Source organism: Drosophila sulfurigaster, chromosome 2R, assembly GCF_023558435.1.
Source record: "Drosophila sulfurigaster albostrigata strain 15112-1811.04 chromosome 2R, ASM2355843v2, whole genome shotgun sequence".
NCBI classification, from domain to species: Eukaryota; Metazoa; Arthropoda; class Insecta; order Diptera; family Drosophilidae; genus Drosophila; species Drosophila sulfurigaster.
In genome coordinates this window covers 36,246,205-36,272,977 of record NC_084882.1, presented here as the reverse complement: position 1 = coordinate 36,272,977, position 26,773 = coordinate 36,246,205, and the positions used below count along the sequence as shown (strand labels likewise).

The 26,773-nt window shown below is 40.1% G+C and overlaps 3 protein-coding genes and 1 long non-coding RNA gene across 5 annotated transcripts in view; 2 read left to right on the top strand and 2 right to left on the bottom strand.

Moving 5' to 3' along the window:
- Nucleotides 1-123: 123 nt before the first annotated feature.
- On the bottom strand, nucleotides 124-7,021 carry LOC133836145 (UDP-glycosyltransferase UGT5-like). 2 transcript variants are annotated; one of them, XM_062266471.1, is made up of 2 exons: nucleotides 6,724-7,021; nucleotides 124-1,486 (listed from the first exon to the last, which is right to left on the bottom strand). In XM_062266471.1, exon 2 carries the CDS (start codon nucleotides 1,004-1,006, stop codon nucleotides 152-154), a length of 855 nt encoding a protein of 284 aa, XP_062122455.1. In that variant the 5' UTR covers nucleotides 1,007-1,486; nucleotides 6,724-7,021; the 3' UTR covers nucleotides 124-151. The 2 variants fall into 2 exon arrangements, with proteins under 2 accessions (XP_062122455.1, XP_062122454.1); XM_062266470.1 differs by lacking the exon at nucleotides 6,724-7,021 and adding an exon at nucleotides 1,711-2,011.
- On the bottom strand, nucleotides 2,094-9,266 carry LOC133836142 (UDP-glycosyltransferase UGT4-like). The gene is made up of 2 exons (XM_062266467.1): nucleotides 8,993-9,266; nucleotides 2,094-3,744 (listed from the first exon to the last, which is right to left on the bottom strand). Exons 1-2 carry the CDS (start codon nucleotides 9,237-9,239, stop codon nucleotides 2,411-2,413), a joined length of 1,581 nt encoding a protein of 526 aa, XP_062122451.1. The 5' UTR covers nucleotides 9,240-9,266; the 3' UTR covers nucleotides 2,094-2,410.
- LOC133836146 (uncharacterized) lies at nucleotides 6,001-7,750 on the top strand. The gene is made up of 3 exons (XR_009893682.1): nucleotides 6,001-6,125; nucleotides 6,196-6,530; nucleotides 7,499-7,750. It is a non-coding gene; the product is annotated as an uncharacterized LOC133836146 (long non-coding RNA).
- Nucleotides 8,125-26,773, top strand: part of LOC133836144 (uncharacterized) — a 45,962-nt gene continuing 27,313 nt past the window's right edge. The window contains exon 1 of the mRNA XM_062266469.1: nucleotides 8,125-8,795. The gene's annotated coding sequence lies outside the window, so the exon portion shown is untranslated. The remainder of the gene's footprint in view (nucleotides 8,796-26,773) is intronic.

The window sequence follows — 26,773 nt, the reverse complement described above, 5'->3', positions numbered from 1 at the left end:
ACACATTTCTCCATAAATTTATTTTAGGAATTTTACCTATCAATGGCCAACTCTTTTTTTTATTTTATAATTTATATATATATTTTTATTATTTTTTAAGGAGATTACGTTTCTTAATATACTTCTAACGATTAACTCACTCTTTTATTTTTCAATTAGATGGGTAAAACACTGAAGGCGTCTCAGCGTTTCTTTGAAACTCCTTTAAAAAGAAGTTCACAACAATAATGCAGACGAGGAGGACAACGAACGCAGAGAACGCAATGCGACTGAACAGTACCGAGAATATGTTGAGTTTATAATAAGGCACAAAGGCCATGTCCTGATCCGTCATTCGCATGTGAGGAGCTCCCTTGTGCCTTAGTACGTATTCTGTCCACCAGATGGCTGTCTCAATGGGACTTGAGGGTTGATCCCGGAACCGCTTGGACATCTCCTTGGCCTTGAGCGTGTAAATTGGATTCTCTAGCAGTTCCTTTATATTGTTCATCAACTGCTCGTCTGTGAGCTTGTTAATATCCAGCTTACGAGCTATGCCTACCTTCACCATACGTTCCACATTATCAAACTGATCGAAATAGATGGGCATGCCCAACATGGGGACTCCCGAGTATATTGATTCGATGGTGCTAAGGAGACCGCCGTTTGTGATGAAGAGCTTCATGTTGGGATGTTCCAACAGCTGACGCTGAGGTGCTAAGGAAGTCAAGTAGACGTTATCCGACTTGTTAGGCATTGTGTGCACATCGTGCTTCCACACGACTCGCTGCTTTAGCTGTGAAAATGTCTGGAGCATCTTTTGTTTCATGGTTTTGGGCAGCCATGCGGTAAGAATCTCCATGCCCATGGAAAAGTAAATGACGCCGTGCTCCGCTCCATTCACAAAGTCCAGCAACTCTGGCTCAAGTGGTTCACTAGGCTCTGCCATATGTAAACCGGCCACCTCGATAACATTGGGCACATTGGATCGAACACGACCGAGGCTGAAGTGCGTATTAATCATCATAAGTGAGTAAGAAGTTCGTCGCTCGAATAAACGTGACGATGGAAGTTGAAAGAACTGTGTAAAAAAGTTCAACCTGTCCAGGTAAAATAAGCAATCTATCGATCATCCATTCCTCGGCTATGTAAATCCAATTGTTCCATTTGTCCAACAGCGAATTCCCATAAGAATAGCCCAATGGCTTAACGGGCTTGTAAACACTTGGTGCCGAGTTACCAGCTAGATGATCAGTCAACCAAGAGAATCCAAGAGTCGATAAACCAACCATAGAAGCATTAAAGTGCTCTGCGAAGCCGATGAGAGCGTCTGAATGCGTTGGCTCTACGACGATCATGTCGAAGTGCTCGGATTTATTTTGCATCAACGATTGCACTCCTGAATCGCTGAGTATACCGTGCGACATATTGTAATGAAATTTACAGATTACCAAAGATTCCTTCCACTTGCTGTTAGACCACTCTGTAATATCAAACGTCAGGACAACTGCAAGTAAGTAAAATAATTGTGGCTATAAATAAACTCTATAAAATATACCCGATTAATGCGGAGTACAATTTAGTATTTCCAGTATCGCTTAAAAACAATATCGATAAGATAAGTTTACTTTACTGATACGAACTTCACAAGCTTCAATTGCCGTTTATACACGCTCTATTATGTTCGTTTTAAGAGGATTTTTCTACTAAACTTGTGGTGTGTAGACTTACTTTCTCTGAGTCGATCTAGAGCTCCAACACGAATGTGGCGCACATTCTCGATGTCTGGTAGAAAACTTATTGATGAGATAATTGTCACATTATGTCCGTTGAGTACTAGGGCTTTGATATAAGGTATAACCACTTTATAGGGGGTACTAAAAGTGTATGAGAATATTCCTAGAATATTTTCCGCTTGTGTTGAACGCTTGCATAGAACAAACGCTAACAACACGACGACAACTCGAGCTATTTTCATGTTGTTCAACACCCGCTCATGACGATATCCGACGGTCAACTAATTCTAGCACTATACTTTATGCCCCACCTTTTGGTAATCTTATCACTTACCTGCAAATGATAAGCTAAGTCCAAAAATTCAACTCTCACTCTCGTTCTCTCTTCTTTTTCAAATTTCTAAGCAAATTTACTCTCATTCTTTTGTTTTGACGCTGATGGTTAGTGAACTCTTAACAATGCTTTTACCAAGTTGAATGCTGGCGATTGAAATCCGCTGCATATAAACTACAATAGAGCTAAAATTTTTGACAAAATTTGGTTTTTGTAAATCGATCAAGTTTATTATACTTAAAGGAGTTTTTAATTATTAAATGAGATTACAATTTTTACTGGTCGTGGATAGCAGAATGGTAACAATTACTGAATCACATTACACATATTAGAAATATCTAACGATATGAACTCTCTTTATTTATATAGATGTGTAAAACAACGGAGGCTCCTCAGCGATTCTCAGAAACTCCTTCACGATAAAGTTCCCAACAATGACGCAGATGAGGAGAACAAGGATTGCAGAAAACCCAATACGACAGAAGAGTATCGAGAATATGTTGAGTTTATAATAAGGAAAAAATGCCATATACTGATCCGTCATTCGCATGTGAGGAGCTCCCTTGTGCCTTAGTACATACTCTGTCCACCAGATGGCAGTCTCAATGGGACTTATTGGCTGATCGCGAAAGCGTTTGGACATTTCTTTTGCCTTAAGAGCATAAGTGGGATTTTGGAGCAGTTCCTTGATATTATTCATCAGCTGCTCCTCTGTGAGATTATTGATATCCAGTTTACGAGCTAAACCCATCTTTACCATGCATTCCACATTGTCGAACTGATCGAAATAGATAGGCAAGCCCAACATCGGCACTCCCGAGTACACTGCCTCGATAGTGCTCAACAGTCCGCCATGAGTGATGAAAAGCTTAATGTTCGGGTGCTCCAGGAGCTGACGCTGTGATGCCATGGGACTTAAATAGATGTTATCCGACTTATTGAGCATTGTGAGCTTTTCGTGCTTCCACACAACTCGCTGCTTCAGCTGTGCGAAGGTCTGGAGCATCTTTTCTTCCATGTTCTTGGGAAGAAATTTGTTAAGAATCTCCATGCCCATGGAGAAGTAAATAACGCCGTGCTCCGCTCCATTGACAAAGTTCAGCAAATCTGGCTCAAGTGGCTCACTGGGTTCTGCCATATGTAAACCAGCCACCTCGATAATATTGGGCACATTGGACCGAACACGACTTAGACTAAAGTGCTGATTGATTATCATTAAAGAATAGCTTGTGCGTCGCTCGAAAAAACGCGATGATGGAAGTTGAAAGAAGTGTGTGAACAGCTTCAGCTGTCCAGGTAAAATAACCAGTCTGTCGATCATCCATTCCTCGGCTATATAAAACCAATTGTTCCACCTATCCAACAGTGAATCACTATGAGAATAGCCCATTGGCTGTATGGGTCTATAGATACTTGGCGCCGAGTTTCCAGCTAGATGATCAGTCAACCAAGAAGAACCATACGTCGACAAACCAACGAGGGAGGCATTAAAATGATCAGCGAAGCCAATAAGCGCATCGGAGTTCGTTGGCTCCAAAACGATCATGTCGAAGTGTTCGGATTTATCTTGTAGCAACGATTGCACTTCTGAGTCGCTGAGAATGCTATGCGACATGTTGTAACAAAAGGTGGAGAACATTACGGATTCCTTCCATTTGCTGTTTGACCATTCTATATAATCAAAGGACAAGGTATCTGCAAGTAAGTAACTCATTAAGTGTTATTTGTAGCTATAATTAGTGTTTTTTTTAACACAGTACAATTTTACAACAAAATCGATAAGACAAATATGTACTCAATTCACTGATATGAACACGTAATTTTAAAGCTAGTGCTTAACTATAGATTGATTTGATTGCGATCGTGTAGTTATTAAAGAAATACTTTTGTGAATACTTACTAGGGGTCTTAGTTGCTTTGGCTGACAATCTGGTATATTGTGTCGTCTATGGTATATTTTGAATGCGGTACTTTATCGATATACCTTGTATACCATTTGGTATATTTTAAAACATATTGCTTTTATTCAAAATGGGTAGCGGGTATCTCACAGTCGAGTACACTCGACTTACTTGTTTCTTAACACTTTTGAGCAATGTTGAGTACAATTTGAAAAGAAAATATAAGCTCATTTCACTGATATGAACACTACGTGCTTCGATTGCTCGTGTAGCGTGACACTTGGGTAATGTTCTATAAAGCGATCTAAAGCTGCAACACGAATGTGCCGAACGTTTTTGATGTTCGGTAGAAAACTTATCGATGAGATAATTGTTACATTATGTCCGTTGTTTACTAGGGCTTGAATATACGGTTTAACCACTTTGTATGGGGTACTAAAAGTATATGAGAATATTCCTAGAATATTTTCCGATTGTGTTTTACGCGTGCACAGGAAAATCGCGAATAAAGCGATGGCAACTCGAGCAGTTTTCATATTGCACTACGTCCATTCATGGCAATATTCGATGGTCAACTAACTTTTTAATTACGCTGCATGCTCAGCCTTATAGTAATCTTATCATTTACCCATTGCTATTGATAACAGTAGGTAAAACAATCATATTCGCTCTCTTTTCAAATTTTATATAAGAGTCAATAAAATTTTGTCTGAAATGAGAAATTATTTCAATTTGGTTGTAATACAAATTTTTTCTTACCTTTCTTTCGGGGTTGCGCTTATCACCAGTAAAGCTTTTTCATTGTTTTGTTTTGATGCTGCCGGCTCATCTCATAACAATGTTTTGCTATTCCCAAATGGAATACTGGCGCCTGAATCCCGCAGAATATGAATTAATATAGACCCGTTCATAAAGAAGTGAATAATTGTTTTATTTCAGTTATAAATTATAACTTTGGCTTAAGTATTTGCATATAGTTTTATTCCTGCTAGAAATGTATTAAAATTTTCTGTCAACAGTAAACATATGTACTTACATATGTAAAAGATAAGAGGATGCATCTTCGTCGAATAGCAAACATAATTTCAAAGCTAGATTTTTGGTATCCACTATACTTAAAGAAGTTTTTAATTTGCAAATGAGATTACGATTTTTACTGGGCATGGATATCGGAATAGTAACAATTACAGTTGTGAACTATCACATTACTTGTATGACTAACGATTACCTCTCTCTCCTTTTCTTCAAATAGATGTGTAAAACATCGAAGGTTTTTCAGCGATTCTCAGAAACTTGTTTAACATAAAATTAACAACAATGACGCAGATAAGGACGACGAGGATTGCAGAGAACGCAATACGTCCGAAAAGTATCGAGAATATGTTGAGTTTATAATAAGGAACAAAGGCCATATCCTGATCCGTCATTCGCATGTGAGGAGCTCCATTGTGCCTTAGTACATACTCTGTCCACCAGATGGTAGTCTCAATGGGACTTGTTGGCTGATCGCGAAAGCGTTTGGACATCTTTTGGCCTTGAGCGTGTAAATTGGATTCTCTAGCAGTTCCTTGATATTATTCATGAGCTGCTTGTCTGACAAAGAGTTAATATGGAGTTTACGAGCTAAACCCGACTTCAGCACGCGCTCCACATCGAACTGATCGAAATAGATGGGCAAGCCTAACATCGGCACTCCCGAGTACACTGCCTCGATAGTGCTTAACAGACCGCCATGTGTAATGAACAACTTCATGTTCGGGTGCTCCAAGAGCTGACGCTGCGATGCCATGGGACTCAAGTAGATGTTATCCGACTTATTGAGCATTGTGTGCTCTTCATGCTTCCACACAACTCGCTGCTTTAGCTTTGCAAAGGTCTGCAGCATCTTTTGTTCCATGTTCTTAGGGAGCCATCTGTTCATGATTTCCATGCCCATGGAAAAGTAAATGACTCCGTGCTCCGCCCCATTCATAAACTCTAGCAACTCCGGCTCGAGCGGTTCACTGGGTTCTGCCATATGTAAGCCGGCCACCTCGATAACATTGGGCACATTGGACCGAACACGACCGAGGCTAAAGTGCTGATTGATCATCATCAGCGAGTAAGATGTACGACGCTCTAGTAAACGTGACGATGGAAATTGAAAGAACTGTGTAAAAAGTTCAACCTGTCCAGGTAAAATAACCAATCTGTCGATCATCCATTCCTCGGCTATGTAATTCCAATTGTTCCATTTATCCAACAGTGAATCACCATGAGAATATCCCTTTGGTTGTACGGGCCTGTAAACACTTGGCGCCGAGTTTCCAGCCATATGATCAATCAACCATGACGAACCAAACGTTGACAAACCAACTAGGGAAGCATTAAAATGCTCTGCGAAGCCGATGAGAGCGTCTGAATGCGTTGGTTCCAGGACGATCATGTCGAAGTGCTCGGATTTATTATGTAGCAGCGACTGCACTCCTAAGTCGCTGAGAATGCCGTGTGACATGTTGTAATGAAAGCTGGAGGCTACTAAAGATTCCTTCCATTTGCTGGCTGACCACGCTGTATAATCAAAGGTCAATACAACTGCAAGTAAAACACTCAAGCAATTCAGAGTACAATTCAATATTTCCAATATCACTTTCAAGCAATATTGATAAGATAAGTTAGTGCTCATTTTACTGATACGAACTTTACGAGCATTAATTGCTATATATACACGCGTATCGTATTTTGATTCTAAGAATAACATTCTCTTTAAGTTGGGGGCGTCTTCTAGACTTACGTTCTCTAACTTGATCTATAGCTGCAACACGAATGTGGCGCACGTTCTCGATGTCTGGTAGTAAATCTACCGATGAGATGATAGTTACATTATGTCCGTTGTTTACTAGGGCTTGAATATACGGTTTAACCACTTTGTAGGGGGTACTAAAAGTATACCAAAATATTCCTAGAATATTTTCCGATTGTGTTGAGCGCGTGCACAGGAAAATCGCGAACAATGCGACGACAACTCGAGCTATCTTCTTATTGCACTACGTCCATTCATGGCAATATCCGATGGTCAACTAACTCTTTAACTACGGTGCATGCTCAGTCTAATGGCAATCTTATCATTTACCCACTGCTATTGATAAAGCAATCAAATTCGTTCTCTCTTCAAATTTTATTCGCGAATGAGTGTCAATAAAGTTTTGTCTAGAATGAGAAGTCATGTCAATTTGGTTGTAGTACAAATTGCCCCTTATCTTTGTTTATGGGGTTTCGCTTATCACCGGCAAACCTTTTTCATTGTTTTGTTTTGATGCTGTCGGTTAGTCAGCTCTTAACAATGTTTTGCTATTCCCAAGTTAAATACTGGCGCCTTAAACCTGCTGAATATAAATTAAGATAGAGCTCCAATTTTTAGAAAACTTTGTTAGTTTATTATACTTAAAATAATTTTTAAATGCTAAATGAGATTACGATTATGGATAAATGGATAATACAATAATTACAGAATCACATTGCAAGTATGACTAACGATATTAACTCTCTCTGCCTCTTTCTTTAAATAGGTGTGTAGAACACCGAAGGTTCTTCAGTGATTCTTAGAAACTCTTTCAAGATAAACTTCACAACAATCACGCAGATGAAGAGAACGAGAATTGTAGACAATGCAATACGACCGAAGAGTATCGAGAATATGTTGAGTTTATAATAAGGAACAAATGCCATGTCCTGATCCGTCATTCGCATGTGAGGAGCTCCCTTGTGCCTTAGTACATATTCTGTCCACCAGATGGCGCTCTCGATGGGACTTTTTGGCTGATCCCGGAACCGCTTGGACATCTCCTTTGCCTTGAGAGCATAGATGGGATTTTGGAGCAGTTCTCTGACATTATTCATCAGTTGCTCCTCTGTGAAACTGTTGATATCCAGTTTCCGAGCTACGCCTACCTTCACCATTCTTTCCACGTTGTCGAACTGATCGTAATAGATGGGCAAGCCCAACATCGGCACTCCCGAGTATATTGCCTCGATAGTGCTCAACAGTCCGCCATGTGTGATGAAAAGTTTCACATTCGGGTGCTCCAGAAGTTGACGCTGTGATGCCATGGGACTCAAGTAGATGTTATCCGACTTATTGAGCATTGTGTGCTCTTCGTGCTTCCACACGACTCGCTGCTCTTGAGAAGGTCAACCATCTGGTTAGAATCTCCATTCCCATGGAAAAGTAAATGACGCCGTGCTCCGCTCCATTCACAAAGTCCAGCAACTCTGGCTCGAGCGGTTCACTGGGCTCTGCCATATGTAAACCGGCCACCTCAATGACGTTGGGCACATTGGACCGAACACGACCGAGGCTAAAGTGCGTATTAATCATCATCAGTGAGTAAGATGTGCGCCGCTCTAATAAACGTGAAGATGGAAGTTGAAAGAAGTGCGCGAAAAGTTTCAGTTGGCCAGGTAAAACTACAAATCTTTCGATCATCCATTCCTCGGCTATGTAAATCCAATTGTTCCACTTATCCAGTAAGGAATTACCAAGAGAATAGCCCACTGGCTGCACGGGTCTATAAACACTTGGCGCCGAGTTACCAGCTAAATAATCAGTTAACCAAGAGGAACCAAATGTCGACAAACCAACAAGGGAGGCATTAAAATGCTCTGCGAATCCAATAAGCGCATCGGAGTACGTTGGCTCCAAAACGATCATGTCGAAGTGCTCGGATTTATCATGTAGCAACGATTGCACTCCTGAGTCGCTGAGAATACAGTGCGACACATTGTAATAAAAGATGGAGGACATTACGGATTCTTTCCATTTGCTGTTATACCACTCTGCATAATCAAAGGACAAAGCATCTGCAAGTAAGTGAAACATTAAGTACTAATTATAGTTATAAGTTGTATATCTTAAACACTTTTGATCAATTCTGAGTATATTTGAAAACAAAATCGATAAGATAAATATGTACGCATTTTACTGATATGAACTTTACGTGCTTTGATTGTTCGTGTAGCGTGAATAATCTCCCCTTTAAGTTGGAGACATTTTCTTGACTTACGTTCTATGAGCAAATCAAGAGCTGCTATGCGAATGTGTCGCACGTTCTCGATGTCCGGTAGAAGTTCTTTTGATGAGATAATAGTTACATTATGTCCGTTGTGCACTAGAGCTTCGAAATACGGTTTAACCACTTTGTAGGGGGTACTAAAAGTATACGAGAATATTCCTAGAATATTTTCCGATTGTGTTGACCGCGTGCACAAAACAAGCGTGATCAAAGCGACGAAAACTTGAGCAGTCTTCATGTTAAACTACGTCTGTTCATTGTGATATCCGATGGTCAACTAACTTTTTAACTACTGTTTATGTGCTCAACGTAATGGCAATCTTATCATTTACCACTTGAGTTTGATAAGCGATGGTTCAACAATCAGTCTAAAACTCTCGCTCTCTGTTCGAGAGAGTGACAATAAAGCTTTGCCTGTTATCTCTGCTTGTTAGATTTCACTTATCTTTGATTTGCTTTGATTTGTTTTGACGCCGAAGGTTAATTATTTGTTGGTGTGTTCCCTAGATGAGTCAGCTCTTAACCATTTTTGGTATGGATTTAATTAATTTTAAATACTGGCGCTCAAGTCATAGTTCTGTCTCTATCTTTAGCACACCTTTTATCCCTTTCGCACAATTTCAGAGTATATTTATTTCACTTGCCTTGTCTCCCTCACTTTTATATGAACTGCGCATGTCCCGTTTTCACCCTCTGTTATGAATTTCTGAATTTAATTGAAAAACTCGCAGGATATAAGTTTAGATAGTGGCGCCCTCTATGCTGCTGACAATGTACTTCACCTTGGGATATCCTTTACAGAGATATGTTAACAGAAATTACACATCTGTTTTGGGTAGGAACTGGGTAAAAATCCTAATATCGGGAATAACAAGGCAAGTTAAGGGTTCGGATTTGCTGAACTTTTTCCTCACCCAAATACAATTTGTATTTATTTATAATTTATTAATATAAAATTATAGTTTCTGACAATTAATGGTCTATATATATTTAGACGTAAAAGATTGTTTTAGGACTTAAGGAAGAAAAGGCTTTGGTAAAATATGTAAAAAAAGTTCTCTCCTCCCCTTAGGTCGAAGGGTATTTGCTTAATATATCATAATAAGTATTAATTTTGAGCAATTGGCAATGTTCTTAGGATTTTTTATTACACCTATCAGTTTCTTTCAAAGTTTTCTTATCCTCACACAAATATTCTTTATAAGTATGAATAAATGTGAGTGAAGGGAGCATAATAGAAAGCAATGTCTTTGCTAATTGCAGAGAGTTTTGCAAGTGCAATTAGCTATTCCCCAAACTCTTCTTTTTTTTTCTTTTTGGAAGTGGGGAAAATGGTGTTGGAAAGGCCATATATTTTGATTCACCTCAGATGCATGCACTATAAATGAAACTGTGCGTTTTATATTTTGACTATAACTCAAAGTGCATTTCGGGTGGCGGGACGAGAGTTGCCTGCAACCTTTTTGTGTGTCGGCAGAATAGGTGTGTGCATGCTTTTTGCACTGACTGTGTGTGTGTGAGAGTGAGTGCATGAAGTTGCCTCTCAAACATGCATGTGCCACATGAACAGCATTCCGAAAATGTGAAGCAGCAGTTGTTGGAGTTGATTCAGGTTGGGGCTGAGGTTGGGGTTGGGTTTGGAGTTCGTTGCTGCAATGGGAGATGCATCCGCGCCTGGCAGCCCAAATTAACTTAACACTCATAAATCAGCGTTAAGGGCGACCGCAAAAGCGTTGCATAAAAAATAGTTATGACGCTTATTTTTTTCGCAGCTTTTTCTGTTTTTTGCTGAAACCGGGTAACAACAGGGCAAAGTGAAACAACTGGCAACTAGCGACTGGCAACTGGGATGATGCAGTTCGTCAATTCGTCAGCAGCAGAGTTGCATGCACCAAATAAACGATACTCATAAAACGGCTGCGTTTGCATTGCCCCAACTTGATGAGTATCTTCCACCTCATTCTCCCTTCCCCCAAAACTCCTTTGACTGCCAATGAAACGGCTGGACAATTTCGTTTGCTGGACCAAATGGCGGCTGTCATTCTTGGTAATCAAATTGTAGTGCGCAATTTGGTTACTTTTCTCACATTTTTTTGTTGTCGCATAGTTGTTGTAGGTTGCATAGATGATGGCTTCATGCAGTCATCATTTTTTATTCAACGTTTTGCACTAGCGATGAGTAATGTGGATAATTGAGTAAGTCGCGTAATCGCTCACTAAATGAAAACAGTTAACCGAACCGTTTAAAATGTCACTGTCAGCATTCGCAAACGCAATCGTATAAAATGGCAGCTCAAATCTCTGCAATATTTAAAAAGTTAATTAATTGAATACTTGCAACGCGCTTTCAATCATACTCAAATTTCGCAGCGATTGATGTGCTTTTAATGGACGCATCAAATAAAAGCCTGCTACAACAATAAATGACAATTGTGTGTTCGATTTAACGACAGACTCTCTCTTATTAAATATCCAATGCAACAGCTGGTTGAGTCCTAAATCGATGACAGTGACTTTCCATTTAAAGCTTGGATTAAATCAAGCAAAATAATGAAAGTTTATTAATGACTTATTTTCGATTCAGTATGCGACTTGTTCTACCCTCTAATCTTAGGGTAAAAGGGTATTACAACTTTTAACTTTGGTATATTTTTAGTATTTGCGTGGTATATTTATTTGGTATGTTTTCAATATTTTTTCGGTATATTTATTTGGAATATTTTTAAATTAATACCGCCCAGTTTTACTATTTTATTTAGTATGCGACTTGTTCTACCCTCTAATCATAGGGTGGAAGGGTATTATTGCTTTGTTCTTTGGTATACTTTTAGTATTTGTGTGGTATATTAATTTGGTATGTTATCAGTATTTTTGCGGTATATTCATCATAGGGTAGAAGGGTATTATAACTTTGTACTTTGGTATATTTTTAGTATTTTTGTTGTATATTAATTTGGTATGTTTTCAGTAATTTTGTGGTATATTCTTTTGGTATATTTCGACATTAATACCGCACTGTTTTACTATTATTCCAAAAATGGGTAGCGGGTATCTTACAGTCGAACATTCAACATAGCTTTCTTACTTGTTAAAGTTGAATATTATACCGAAAACAGCTGCTGTCTGTCCAATTACTCAGCAACATTTGGTTAATAAAGCAGTCAGCGATGAGAAGAGAAGAGTTTGCCAGATCTAAATACAATTTGCATTTTCATTAAGTAACCTTTTCGCAAAGGGGTTTTCCCGCCGGTTGAGGATGCTTTTAATTATCTTAATGCGGCAACTGAGCGTATGTGCCACATACTTTGACTTTGAACGGTGTGTAAATCATTCAGGCAGACGTTAAAGTGGGTGTCTGTGTGTGTGTGTTGTCGCATTGCATTAAAAGCAAAACATTAAAATGCTTGCCAACTTACGCCGGCAGGTGTCGCCAGCGTGATAATGTCAACAGAGGAAACAATAAAAGCCTCAGTTGTCTTTTACTTTTGCTGCGGGATACGTGGCACGTCAGGATGCATGCCACGCCAGCGAGTGAGTGGAGGAAGCGCCACGGCAAAGCAAAAGGATGCTGCTTCTTCTCTCTACACAAACGTTAACTGTATCAGTCGCATTTATTCACATACGTGCTGCTGTTCTTTATTGACTGCAGACTCTATCCCAATTTATAATTTACATTCTATATCAGCCAGAGTTGTGTGGGAAGGAAACGTAATGTACTCTCTCTCTCTCTCTCTCTTGGTTGATAATTGAATAGCAAAAAACAATCTATTATGTTTAATCAGCAACGCTTTTACTTTAATTCAAATTCTCCGAATTTCGAATATATACAAATGTCTCTTTACCGCAAAGGGTCTGTCTGCGCTTTCCTACGCTTCTCTCTGCCATCAATTCGGGCATCAAGCGCTTTACGGCAAGACACTGACAGGTGTCAGACTTAATAAATTACATTGCAATTTGGCGCCTGCCCGTCTTTGTCTTCATAAATGAGCCTCAGTGCTCTGAGTCAGTCTAGTATTTTTCATCGTTTTGTGGCTACTTTAATATAATAGGAAGAAACAGCTGTGTTGCGTGGGTGCCCGCAAAATTCCACTCTGGGGGCAATGAAAATTTATATGTCAAGTTGGAGCAAAACACAACAGAGCAGAGCTGAGCTGAGAGCAAAAGTTGCAGAACAACTGCGTTGTGGCTTCAGGTTATTTCACATTGGGCACAATAATACTATGAGAGCAATAACAATATTATCCAACAGCAGCAACAATGACAACGCAACGCAACTGGCACAAGGCTAATGCAAACTAATGCAAAATTCACCACACAAAAGCTGAACTCTGCCAGCATCTGGCTTAGAAGTAGAAATAGAAATAGGAATCAGAATCAGAATCAGAATCAGAGAGTCGGAGTCAAAATCAGAATCAAAATTCGTATAACGAGAGAGAACTCTAGCTGCGTTGTGTGCTGTGGCTGCTGTTTGTGGTTCTTGCTCCCAGCGGTGCACTGTGTTGTCAGTGTTGTTGTTGTCTGTGTTGTTGTTGCCATTACGTATGCGCTCCACAAATGCAAATGTGATCTGCAAGGGGTTAAATGTGTCAGCTGCGGTTTCGCCACGTGCCTGTTTGGGCTGCCAAGTTTTTAATTGTCAGAAACAAGTTGAAATTAGCTGCAGGAAATCTTCAAAATCCCATAAAATGAACGCAGAGATGGTGAAAACAAGTAAGAAAGCTACAAAGCACGACTATGAGATACCCAAAAGAGTGCGGTATTATTCGTAAAATATACCAACTAATATACCACAAAAATACTAAAATATACCAATGGTTGTATTTAGTATATCGATGAAGAAAACAAGAAAGCTACACAGCACGACTATGAGATACCCAAAACGGCGCGGTATTATTCGTAAAATATACCAAATAATATACCGCAAAAATACTATAATATACCGAAGGTAGTATTTAGTATATCGTTGAAGAAAGCAAGTAACAAAGCAAGATAACACGACTATGAGATACCGAAAACAGTGCGGTATTAGTCGTAAAATATACCAAATAATATACCACAAAAATATTAAAATATGGCAATGGTTGTATTTAGCATATCGTTGAAAATTCATTCAAAATATAAAATATAGCTAAAAATATACCATATTCTCATCCAATGGGTAGCGGGTATAAACACACAAAAGAAGGAAGACAGACAAAGAGAGAGAGAGAGAGAGAAAAAGAGAGCAAGTTTTCATTTAGCCTCGCGCGCTTTTCTCACTATAAATAAGCTCAATATGAGGTTATCGTTGTTGCTTTGTTAAGCAGCTGGCGGCGTTGCAGCTGCCAAATGGTGCAGCTCCTGCTGCTCCTCGAAGTCTCGAATGATCCCGTCGTCCGGCTTTTAAGCGTTTAAATATTTATAAAGCGAAAAACGTTATGTTTACACGCTCTGGGTCGTTTAGAGAGGTGCAAGCGCTGCTTGTTGCTGCTGTTGTTGCATTTAAGTGCTGCAAATGAGAGTAAATGCAAAGTAAAAGTGCTCGAGTGGCTAAAATGTGTTAACGCTGACCTGGCTACCTCTCAACTGTCGCCAGTCAACGTGAATGTCGCCTTAGTATGACTTTAGTTTTGGGTTTCTAGTTCACTTAGTCTCTTCTCCTGTTACGCATCATCAGCTGAGGTTCGTTTGAGACACATTTGTGCAAAGGCTGAATTTTAATTAAAACCATCATTAAATATGGCGTGGAGCAAAAAGGCGTAAGCTTCACTTTGGCTGCCAAAGGCGGCAAACAAAGGAAGCTTGCATTACAAATATTGCGTATGCGCCGCGTTGCCGCGCTGCCACGCTGCCAGTGCACTATTTGCCTTTATAACAAACTGTCTGCGAGTATAGACAGTGACAGCATGCGGTATTAAGACCTCAGCTGAAATGATTACATGCCTGTTTAGATTTGTCAGTCGACAGCCAACAGAAGTGAAGCGAGAGGCAGGCAGGCAGGAAGGCAGAAGAGGCGTTGGCTTCTCTTTTGATTTACTGCCATGGCTGAGGGAAGACGCAAGTCGAGTCGAGGTTGGGTGCTGGCTGCCAGCTCATGCATTTTACACTTGATAAATGATCAAATTAGGCAAGGAAAGCGGCAACTTGCATATGTATGCTACATACAAACTCTGCGTGTGTGTGTGTTTGTGTTGCCTTGTTGATGTTGCAGCTTGAGGCTGAAGCAACTTCTGCAGCATTGTCCCGACCGACGCAACGACGCTGGCGCTGACGCTGGGGCAGCCACGGACTATGAATAAGTAAGACTCTAGCGCTGCTTTATATGCGTTGCATGTCTTGCACTTTTGCAGCTGCCGCGGCTGCTGCCGCTGCTTTGCTTTTGCGGCTACTTGCTGCTGCCGCTGCTGCTTAGGTTGTGGCATCTTCTCGGGCTTGTCTTTCGCTCTGCTCTGTGTGCGCATCGTGTTGCATGGCTCTAAACTATTTGGAAACATCATGCACGTTTTCATTTAGCTGAGTGCATGCAACTGCCTCGAAGCAGCAGCTCGAAACCTTGTCTACATTTCGCAACTCACTTGCCACAGGGCACAAGCAGAAGCACAAGCATGTTGCCAGTTCAAGTTGCTCAAACTATGGCTTAAATGTTGCCATTGACTGCTTGCGCTTAGACCCATAATTTCCAATACATAAATAACGATTTTAATGCCAGTCAACATCTATCCATTTGCATCGACTGGCAATTAAGTTCATAGTGCTGATTTAAGCAGATGTTAATTTCCCCTTTCAATATTTCATTTTCAATTGCTTACTGTTTGCAGTTGTCTGCAGTCTGCAGTCTGCAGTTGCTTTGCCGGGCCAGTAATTTCCTAACTAATTGCAATAATAATAGCCGAAATTATTCGAGCATTTCTGTAAACTGACCTTACAATTACAGCCAGCAAAATTCTCTCTCTAGGCAACATAGATAGCTAGTTAATTGCATTTCCAAGACTCTTTAGTAAACAACAGCAGCAAACTTCTGCAGCTAATATTCATGTGAAATTCAATTATTAAATGCAGGAATGTGCCTGCAGATTTGTTCTTTAAAAGTCGATCAAAATTTGTGCTACCTTTGCAGGGCTTCAAGCACGTGTTTGCAGGTTGTTATACCGGCTACTCATTAGGTTGAAAGGTATTATAACTTTGTGGCAAGGAGACATCTCCTTTCTTTCTTTCTCAGCGTCAACATCTGAGACGACAATCGGGTCATAGGTGCTCTTGTTGAAAATCTAGTATATTTTGTATTCTATGGTATATTTTGTGTTCTATGGTATATTTTGAACTTATAACTATACCAATATGCCAAATACACCCTTGAGTATATTTTTGTATTTTTTCGCTACACTAATTTGGTGTATTTTTATAATATGGTATATTAATTTGGTATATTTTTGAAATATAGTTGTATACAAAAGTTTTCTTGATTAAGAAGTACTTTTGAAAAAATCTACTGCAATTGGATCTTAGTTGCTTTGGCTGACAATTTGGTATATTTTGTATTCTATGTTTTATTTTGAATGTTTTATTATAATGATATACCAATTACAGCCTTGCGCATAGTTTAGTAATTTTCTGTATATTATTTTGGCATTATTTTAGGACGTGGTATATTAACTTGGTATATTTTTTAATATGGTATATTAATTTGGTAAATTTCTAATTTCGATTTTTTAATATGGTATATTAATTTGGTAAATTTTAAAAATTTGGTTTATTGAAATGGTATATTATGCTTTATTAAGAATATGGTATATTGATTTGGTATATTTTTAGAATACGGTATTGAAAATAGGTAGCGGGTATCTCACAGTCGAGCACACTCTATAGCAGCTTTTTTACTTGTTTTTCTATTGTTTTGCAAAGACTTTGTGTAGGACGCTCGTAATGAATGTCAGTTTCCAGACACACCGAGGAGGGTTCAATGACCATATTAGCATATAGGTTTCAGTACTTCACATAGTCCCCAAATATATATGTATATATATATGAGTTAAATGGCTGCTGTTGAATTTATTTGCGGTTGACGTAACGCCCACTGCTGCTGCTGCTGCTGCTGTGTTATGTTGGGGTGGAATTTTTATTGCCGTTGACAGGCGTGTTGCAATTGCAGTTGCAGTGGCAGCAGTTGAAATTTATGCCGCTTCAACACAAGGCATAAATTAAATTTAGAAGCGAAAATCGTTTCCTCTTGTTGGGCGCTCGCTTGCTCGCACTATTAGTCAGCTAGGAGAGAGGGGCGAGAGTGGCGGTAAAGTTGCGCATTATAAAAACAATTTTGGCAAGTTTTTGCGCCAAGTTTCGAAATGATTCAATTTGCCGAACCGCCGACCCAAAGTTTTCGCAGGTACCAGCTGCAGCAGCTGCTGCTGTTCTACTCTTCTACTGTTGATGCTTCTTTCTGCTTCTCCTGTTGCTCACTCAGACTGCGAGACTACGAGAGTCAGCTACGCGGCTGGAACGAACGAATCCTTAATTGCTCGCGGCAGGCCACAAACAGACCCCGGCTGGCAATTAGTTCAGTTGCTGTTGCTGTTGCTGTTCAGGAAGCCGCGAGTCGCGAGTTGCTTTAAATATTTAATACTTTTTCATTGTTGCACATTTGTTGTAGTCAGCGCAAAAGAGCCTTTTTGCTACTATCTCTCTGTGCATTAATGATTCTCATATGATTATGCGATATTTAATTACGTATGAGTGTCATATATAATGATTGTATTATTTATGCAAAAATTAAAATGGCAAAAATGAAACATGGCTTTCAATTTCCGTCCTGTGCAAACAGCTTTAATAGAAGGGTTTATGCTTTGCATTTTTTTGTTGTTGTTGTTGTCGGTTTGCTGTTTATGCTTTAACTGGCAATTGTTGTGCACATCATAAACACGTTTAACCGCAGCTTGACATCTGCAAACAATACAAACACGCTCCCACATTCACACGCACACACACCTCTCACTCTGTCTCTCACTCTATGCCTTCCCCTTTGGAGCTTTGCTCAGGTGGCAAATATTTAAAGCTCGCTGCGAGTTATGCATGTCAATGGCTTTGACTGTCTGCGGTCTGTGCTGCCTCGCTTCGACTGTGACAACAACATCGCGATTCGCGCCAAGTCAGCGCTGAGGCAAGCAGCAGGAATGCCGCTGCGAATTCCGCTTAGAGCCTCAAATAGCTGATCAGCTTGTCAGAGGGGGCGTATACGTAATGTGACAAGCGTATCTATATTTATGCGCTCAATGCAGAACAGCCATGAGCTATATTTAGCTTAGTTGGGAGTAAATAACAATGCGTTTTATTAGCTAACAAATTTGATTAAATTAATCCCTGATTACACTTGACTTTAATTTAATATGTTTTCCCCATTATTAATAGTAGTTTTCCTCTTTTTCGTCGTTGGCTGACAACTTTATAATATCCCCCTTCATACGCATTTTATGGGTATCAAACGGGAAGAAGAACATTACAAACACACACGTGCTTCCACACTCACGCACTCTCTCATATAATTTATGGAGTATGCTGTGCTACTTAGTCGCAGCTCCTCTTTGGAGACGATGGATGCAAGCGCACATTAAAGGTTCTGCGTATCTGTGTGTGTGTGTGTGTGTGTGTACTCGAGTGTGTGTCACAGGCGAGTCGAGTCGAGTTGAGTTGAGCAGTGTCACTCACTTGAGTGCCCCTGCCACTGTGCGAGACCATCAGTCATCCAAAACAGAGGAGAACATAGCAGAGGGTTCCTGTTAGAGTATATGACATAAAGACAGAAAGACAGACAGAGAGACAGAGACAGCGTGCCGCCTGCTGGCAGCTTCTAAACACATTAAATGTAATTATTACTGAAATATTCTGCACTTAACAACTCTCGATTTAAGTGGTCGATTTTGATGCGTTTTTCTTGTCTCGCTTTTCGCTTAATTCCCTCAACTGTAAATTGAAGCTACTTCTCGAATTGTCGCATCAAATCCTGATGCAATCGAATTGCTTTACCACTTGTCTTGAGCCATGTTAATAAAACTAACCACAAGTCCCCAGGCAATCGAATGTGCGAGTGCGAGTGCGTTGCGTTGAGCACTCGTCGTCTTGTCGTATAACATACGATAGCTTGTATTACCACGCCAAATATTATACTTTTCACAATTTCGAAATTCGTTTTCGTTTTTCGCTTTTCGAGTGGTGCACGGAATATGAAAAATAGAAAAGTTCGACACAAAATCAATAAAAGCAATTGGTACTTTACCCATGGGGGAGAGCAGAGGAAGAAAGTCCCCTTCAAGACAAAAACCCAGCCACAAATTGAATGACTGACAAATGCACTTATATTGGTCTAAGCTAAGCATTGCATAAAGCACGACGACGGACGACGACGAAACTCATGGGATTTGCATACGCAACAAGAAAACCGAACCGAACTGAACTGAACCTAACTGAAGCCACAACAATAGATGAAATAAAACACAAGACGCAAGACGAAGCGAAGCATTCTTGAAAGCTATCCAATATTTGCACAGCACACACACACACACACTCACACACATGTAAATACAATATATGTACACATACTTTCATACACTACAAATTTGTGCGCTTAAAAGCATGCTATGATAATGTAAGCGAGTGTTGTTTGTGTGTCAAATAGCTATTTCAATGATTACACTAGTTTACACGGAGAAGATGATATAGCCATGTCCGTCAGTCTGTCTGTCTGTCTGTATGAAACACTCGATCTGAGAGACTATAAGAGATAGAGCTGTAATTGACTATCTGGTATATATAATATGTCAATCTGGTATATTTCGCATGTAGTAACATATCAATATACCAAATATAGCATTTGTTATGTTTTTAGTATTTTTGCAGTATATTAATTGGGTATAATTTAAAATTTAAAATGATATATTTTGAATGTAGTACTAAATCAATATACCAAATATAACTTTTAGTATATTTCAATATTTTTAATTTGGTATATCTTAAAATAAATACCGCACTGTTTCTATTTTCCATAGTTCAAAAAGGGAGAGAATCTAGTTCAGTTTACAACTTGCCTGTATCCTATTATTAACTATAGTAAATACATAAAAATTGTGCTAAAGGGCTTACGAGTATTTACAGTATATTTTTAATAATTTTTCTGGCTGTACGAAGTAATTACTTATTAAAAGCGGGCATGCCCCTCGGGCTCTGGGCCAATCAGAACAAAGAGTAAGGCGAAAGAGACCCGCAAGCCGCAATGTGAAATATTTATTGTAAATGCAAGTAAGTGTGTGTGTGTGTGTTTGGGTGTGAGTGTGAGAGTGTGCAAGTGGGTCCGAGTGTTTGTATGGGAAAGATAATAACAAACATTTTTGAAAAGAAGTTTTGCACATAATAAATAACTACAAAATAAAAGCAATGCACCATAAGGACACAGTGAAAAGGGCATAGAAAGCGTGGGAAGTGGATGAGGATGAAGAGAGTGGGAGTAGAAGGAAAAGCAGCTCGCATTTTTAATAAAAGCAAATAAACAGCAAAGTGACCATAAAAGCTTTGAGGACGCGCTTGGGTTCTGCACAGCGTTTGCAATATTAAAGCAGAGCAGAGTAGAGCTGGGCAGAGAAATCAAGCCGAGACCGAGAAGTAAATAACGCTGGCTAAGACGAAGCGCTGAAGCAGCCAGCGGGCAAAAAGCAGCAGGCAGCAAGCAGCAAGTAGCGAGCAGCAGGCCAAGAAAAATGAGGAAAAAATACAATAAAATAAAAATTACTGAACCGAATGCATCATAATGTTTACGTCAGAAGTGGACAACATGAAATAGCTGCTAGACGAGGCTCTGAATACAGCTGGCAACGTTCAGTTCAGTTCAGTTCAGTCCGAGAGCAAACCAAGCAAGCAGGCAGGCAGGCAACGAGGCGGCTAAGATGCAGTCCCCGGGCAGCTAGCTAGCGTGTTGTGCTCTTTGTTCCAGGCAACTGCAGGCAACAGCCTGTGCGATATTGTTGGCCAAACAGAATGGGAAAGGGAAAATGTGCAACGTGCACACACTTCACATAATTGTAAAGGCTGCTGTTGCTGTTGCTTTTGCTGTGTTGTGGCTTTAGCTTTGGCCATTTCTGCAGTTGTGGTTGTTGCTGCTGTTGTTGTGTTGTGGTTGCGAATCATCTTAAATTGATTATGAGCAGAGAAAGAAGTAAAGAGAGACAGAGAGAGTATTGGCTGTAGAGCATCAAAAGTCAACCACTTGACTGGCAGTCCGTCTGTCTGTCTGCCTGCCTGGCGTATACTTAATATTATTGAGCCAGCTCAAAAATGTAATATGTTTTAAAACGATATGGTTGATATGCTGAGAAGTAAAGAGATGGCTGCATATAAAGGAATTAGCTAAATTGGCCAACTGATGGCAAGCTTTTGCTTTTCTGCACTCGCAGACAGAAACATTTTGACACTGGTATTTATAGCTGTTTAGAGCAATTGTCTGGCCTGCCTTTCATGCATTTTGACAGCGGAGAGCAGAGCAGAGGAGTTTGTCGTTTTCACAGGTAAACAAAAGTTTGAGAAGAATAACATAAAGAAAATCCGAGCAGAAGGCTTTTAATGTCACCGTTCGGTGAGTGGCTTTCAGCAAGGGTTTTCTCTCGCTCTCTTTTTATACCCGCTATATGTAGGGTAGAAGGGTATTATGACTTTTGGCCTCCAGAAAATAAATGTAACAGGCGAAGAAGGCGGCTCCGATCCCTTAAATATGTATATATTCATCATAGTCGAGTCTATAATCGGGTTTAAGTTGCTTTTGCTGACAATCTGGTATATTTTGCACTCTATAGTATTTTGGTATATTTTGAATGTCGTACAAATATAGAATTTGGTATATTTTCAGTATTTCACGGTCTATTATTTTGGTATATTTTGAGTGTAGTAGTATTCCAATATACCGAATATATACTTCAGTATTTTTTAAGTATATTTTCGGTATATAAATTTGGTATATTTTCAAATTATTACCGCATGGTTTTGCTTTTACTAGCAATGGGTAGAGGGTACTTCACAGTCGAGCACACTCGACTGTAGCTTTCTTGTTCTACATTGTATATTCAGTTATATATATAAGCTATAGAAGCCAAGTTGGCCCAGGTTGAGGCAAAGTTTTAAATGCGCTAAAGCCTAAGCATTTGTGAAGCGCCACAACGAACGAACTGAAGGCAGCGGCACTTGAAGTTTCGCAGCTGCGGCTTTAGTGCTTGCCTTGAAAATTTGTTGCATGCAACTGCACTTGACTGCCAGCGACAAGTGGCACAAACAACAACAGCATCGAGACTTGCCATTTAGCTGCTAAAAATAGCATAACATAATTATGAGTTGCCATTAGGCAACTGTAACTGCTGCAACGACGACGACGAGTGTTGCATGCCTTCCTTTCTCTGGCTCTGCCTCTGCCTCTTGTCGACGACAGCAGCAGACGTCGACCATCACATGGTCGCCACAAAGTGTCACAGTGAAATGTAAAAACATTTCGAGTGACATTCGTGTATTTTCTTTTTTTTGCGTACTCTCGTTTGCTTTTTTTGTGTCAACTCCAAAATGCCGCAAAACGCCCAAGTGCTCACTTCATTCACACTCTATGCGTTGCGACAGAGGGGGGAAAGGGGAAAGAGAAAAGGTGCTGAGGAGATGACAGTGTTGCCGCCTTCCTCGTTTGCTGGCAAACAGGTAAAACCGACTACTGTTTTATGGCAAAATATTTACGATTCGGTATGTAAAGTGGCGTTTCTTGTGCGCTTTTCCGGCGCCTTCTCTCGCTCTCTGTTCTTCTCTTTGCCAACGTTTAGTTGTACGTTTTTTAAAAGCCTCTAGGGCTTTTGTTTGCACTCACACACACGGAGACACTCACTCTTTGAGTTGGCAAGCCTTTTTCCATGTCCTGTCAAGTGTTTGGCTTTGTCACAACCCGCCTGGCAGTTGAGTTCTTCCTTGTTGTTGCCTCGTTTGGATCGTTTGAATCGTTGCCTCGAGTTTAATGCCCGATGATTCGTTACCTATAAGTCTGTTAAAAATTTGTTATTGCCGTTTGTCGTTCTCGTTCTCGTTGTCGTTCTTGTTTCTGCTTTGCGCTTTTGCTATTTATTTGATTGAACAGATTCATTGTTTGCCTACCCAATCCTATTTATTTCTATGCAAATTCCGCCATCTCATTCCACATTGTTATTCCTCTTCTCTCAGCCTCTCTTTTCCTTATCACTTTGTACGCTTTTTTATTTCTCCAGCGATTTGATGCCTGCTCAGCGCGCTCAGCTGTCAATTTGTCTTTTCATTTTTCCACTTATTTCCTGTCTCTGACGTTGGATGCATTTTTAATTGGCTTCAAATTTCCGGCTTTGGCATTACAGCAGAAGCATCACTAGAGCAAGGAATTTCAATTTTGTTATTAAACGCGGGACTTCATTCAAGTGCCACCAGCTGCGGAGAGTCTATTCAAGCGACAGCAACTACAATTCAGTAGCTAAATTAGACGGAAAATGTTATTGAATCTATTTTGCTATTCACTGGAGTATAGCTAAATATTTGAAGTTTGAAGATAGAACTATTTTCTCCATTCTTTCTAAAGACACAAAAGTCGTAAAAAAATCTTGCCGACACTTATCGATTTTAATAATAAACTCGAGCAGCTGCAATCGACATATTTTCTGGTCAATTTGTGGTTGCTGCAAATGCGAGTTGAAGCACATAAACTTGGGGACATTTTGTTGGCCTTGGCTAGATATTTAATTAAATCGAAATGAAGGCATTTGCATTGCTTCACCGAAATCGCACTTAATCCATCTGCAATTGTGGTGTGCTTTCTTTTGGGGCAATAAATTCAATGCTAACTGTGTTCACTCTTCAAACAAACTACTTCTAACTAACACTTGAGCATTTGCCCACAAATGACACACAAACAGACAGACAGACAGTGAGAGAGAGAGAGAGAGATGCCTGCAGCTGATCTCCTCCTGCTCCTGCTGCTATTCCTGCTGCCATCGCCAGCTGCTGCTGCTCGGCTTTCTGGCTGTGCTCCACATTTTTGTTACGAAGATTTTAACTGTCAGCAAGTTGGGCGACTTAATTTGAATTTACGGCGCCAAGAGGAGCGACTCTTGGGTCCTGCTGCTGCTGCTGATGCTGTTGGTGCAGCTGCAGCCATGAGTTCTACTCGGGCTATTATTTCGCACAAACACCATTAAATACTGAGTGCCGCATCTAATGTGTTTATTGTTGCTGTAGCTGTTGTCTGTTGGGTCTGTCGGGCAACGGTTCTGTCCTGTCCAGGACCTAAGCTCCACAGCTCGCATGTCGTATGTGCGCGACAATAATATTCAAATGCTACAGCATAGCTCGACTCTGTTGCACTTTTTTTATACCCGATACCGATTTGGCCCTTCTACCAAATCGGTATCGGGTATAAAAAAGTGCAACATTATAACTTTGTGCCTGCAGGAAATGTAGAGGCTTCGCCGACCCTTAAAAGTATATATGTATATTCTTGATCAGTCATATGCGTCTGTCAGTATTAAATCCGTTTTAGTTGCTTTGGCTGGTTATCTGGTATATTTTGCACTGTACGGTATATCGTGAATCTATTACTATAGTATATCAATATAACAAATCTTTGGTATGTTTTTCGTATTTTTGTAGTATATTAATTTGAAATATATTGTGAATATAGTACTGTAATAATACATATACCAAATATAGCATTCTATGTATTTTTAGTATTTTTGTGGTATATAAATTCGGTATATTTTTAAATTTAGATCGGTATATTTTTAATGTAGCGCTATGACAATTTACCACATATATTATACCAACAAAGTATATATTTGGTATATTTTTAGTATTTTTGTGGTATACTAATTTGGCATATTTTGGATGTAAAAATTCCTAATATCGTTGGTATATTTGTAGTATTTTTGTGGTATATAAATTTGGTTTTATAATTAATATCGGGTATTTCACGGTCGAGCACACTCGACTATATTTTTCCTACTTTTTTCTCTTGTTATTTTCTGAGTGTGGGTGTGTGTAAGTGGGCGTGGCATAACGCCTTTTCAGTCAGCACTCAGCGCGCCTAGGTGCTCACTTTTCACCCTCTTCCTCCCTCCCCTCCCCCTCTATGCTATATTGTGTGCTCAGAGCTCTCTCGAGTTGCCGCCTGCATTTTCATATTTATGTGTCTCCAGATAGCACCGACGCTGCTCCAGTCAAAAGTTCTTCCTTCACACTTGCAGCAGCACGTGAGTGTCTCTCCCTCTCTTTCACTCTCCCACTCTCTGGGTCTGTATGTTTATATGCTAATATTTCAGCACACATGCCGAGCACTATTATCGCGGCTGCCACTTGGGCGTCGAACTTCCGTTTTGCCAGCAGTTGGATCTCAAGGCAAATCCTGCAGCACTGCAATTTTGGTTTGACTCTGTCTCAGTTGCTCTCTCTGTGTGTGGGTGTGTGTGTGTGTTGTAAAATGAATTTTACTTCATTTTGATATGTTTTCCCAGCTGGTTTTTAGTGCTCTCACACAGTTGCATGGAGTATTTGCTGCTTTGTTTGTTTGTTGGTCTGTTTGCCTTGCACTATCGCAATGATAATAAATTTTATTAATCTTGCCACCCACACACACACATGCACAGAACTCGCCCACTCGCTGATCAAGTGCTCAACTAAGTACTCAAATATGTAAACGTGGCCCAAACCCCCCGACGTACATAGTTCGGCCATCGCCATTAGCGACGTGGCAAGCGACGAGCACGACGGAAGCGAATCCCGAAAAAAGCGCCCAGCACGCGACCAAGTTGCAATTTATTTTCATTTGTAGATGCAACAAGAGAGGCAAGCAAGTAACTCCTTCTCTGCTCTGGGTTGGCAATATTTATTGTGTAATTATTATAGTTCATTCTAATTGCGTGACTTATTTATTTGCAATGAAACAAACTCTGGGCGAAAGCGTTGCAAATGTGACAAGTTTTATGTTCATTTGCAGCTGAATAAATGTGCAACATATCGAGGTTAGCCACGATTTATGGCCATCACAATGATTGGCCATTTCTAGTGCTGAATCAATTTCTCAACTGCACAAATTCCTCGTTTGACATATGCAAATTGAACTATAAAATAGTGTATCTCCTACCTAAAGCAAAAGTTCGCTTTGTGTTGCCATAATCCTCGCATACATCACAAAGAAAACTTTCTTCTTAGCCGTGGCAGCTCGATAAAATTCACTTGCTAAATCCAGGTCGCTGCTTAGCTAAGAGCTGCTTCAAGCTGTTTAGCTGCTCAGCTGCTCAGCAGCTGGTTGAGGGCAAGAGGCAACCGCAGAAACATATACAAAATGAGCTAATGAAAAATTTATTTAATCTCTCTCGACAACACTCAAAGGCCGACGAAGTGAAAGTGCATCCTGGCCTCAGTTGGGGGTCAAACAGAATTCCCGAGGAATGTGGCAGCAATTAAAGCCCCAGGGAAACGGATTTGCTGTCGCTGGCCACGACGATGGCGATGCCGTTGTGTGGCCTGCGGTTGTTGTTCGTCCTCTCTCTCCTCTCCTCTCCCTCTCTCGCTCTCTCTCTCTCCAACCTTGGTTAATGTTAAGCAGCAAATTTGATGATGCCGCGAGCTGTGGACTCTCTAGTTCTCTCCAGTGTATAAGCTGCTGTCTGCTCTGCGCTACGTTGTGCTGTGCGGAGTGTTGCTGCTGCTGCTGCAGGAAATGCAGTCTAAAACCAACAAACGCCGGAAATGCGCCGTCGTTGCGATTAA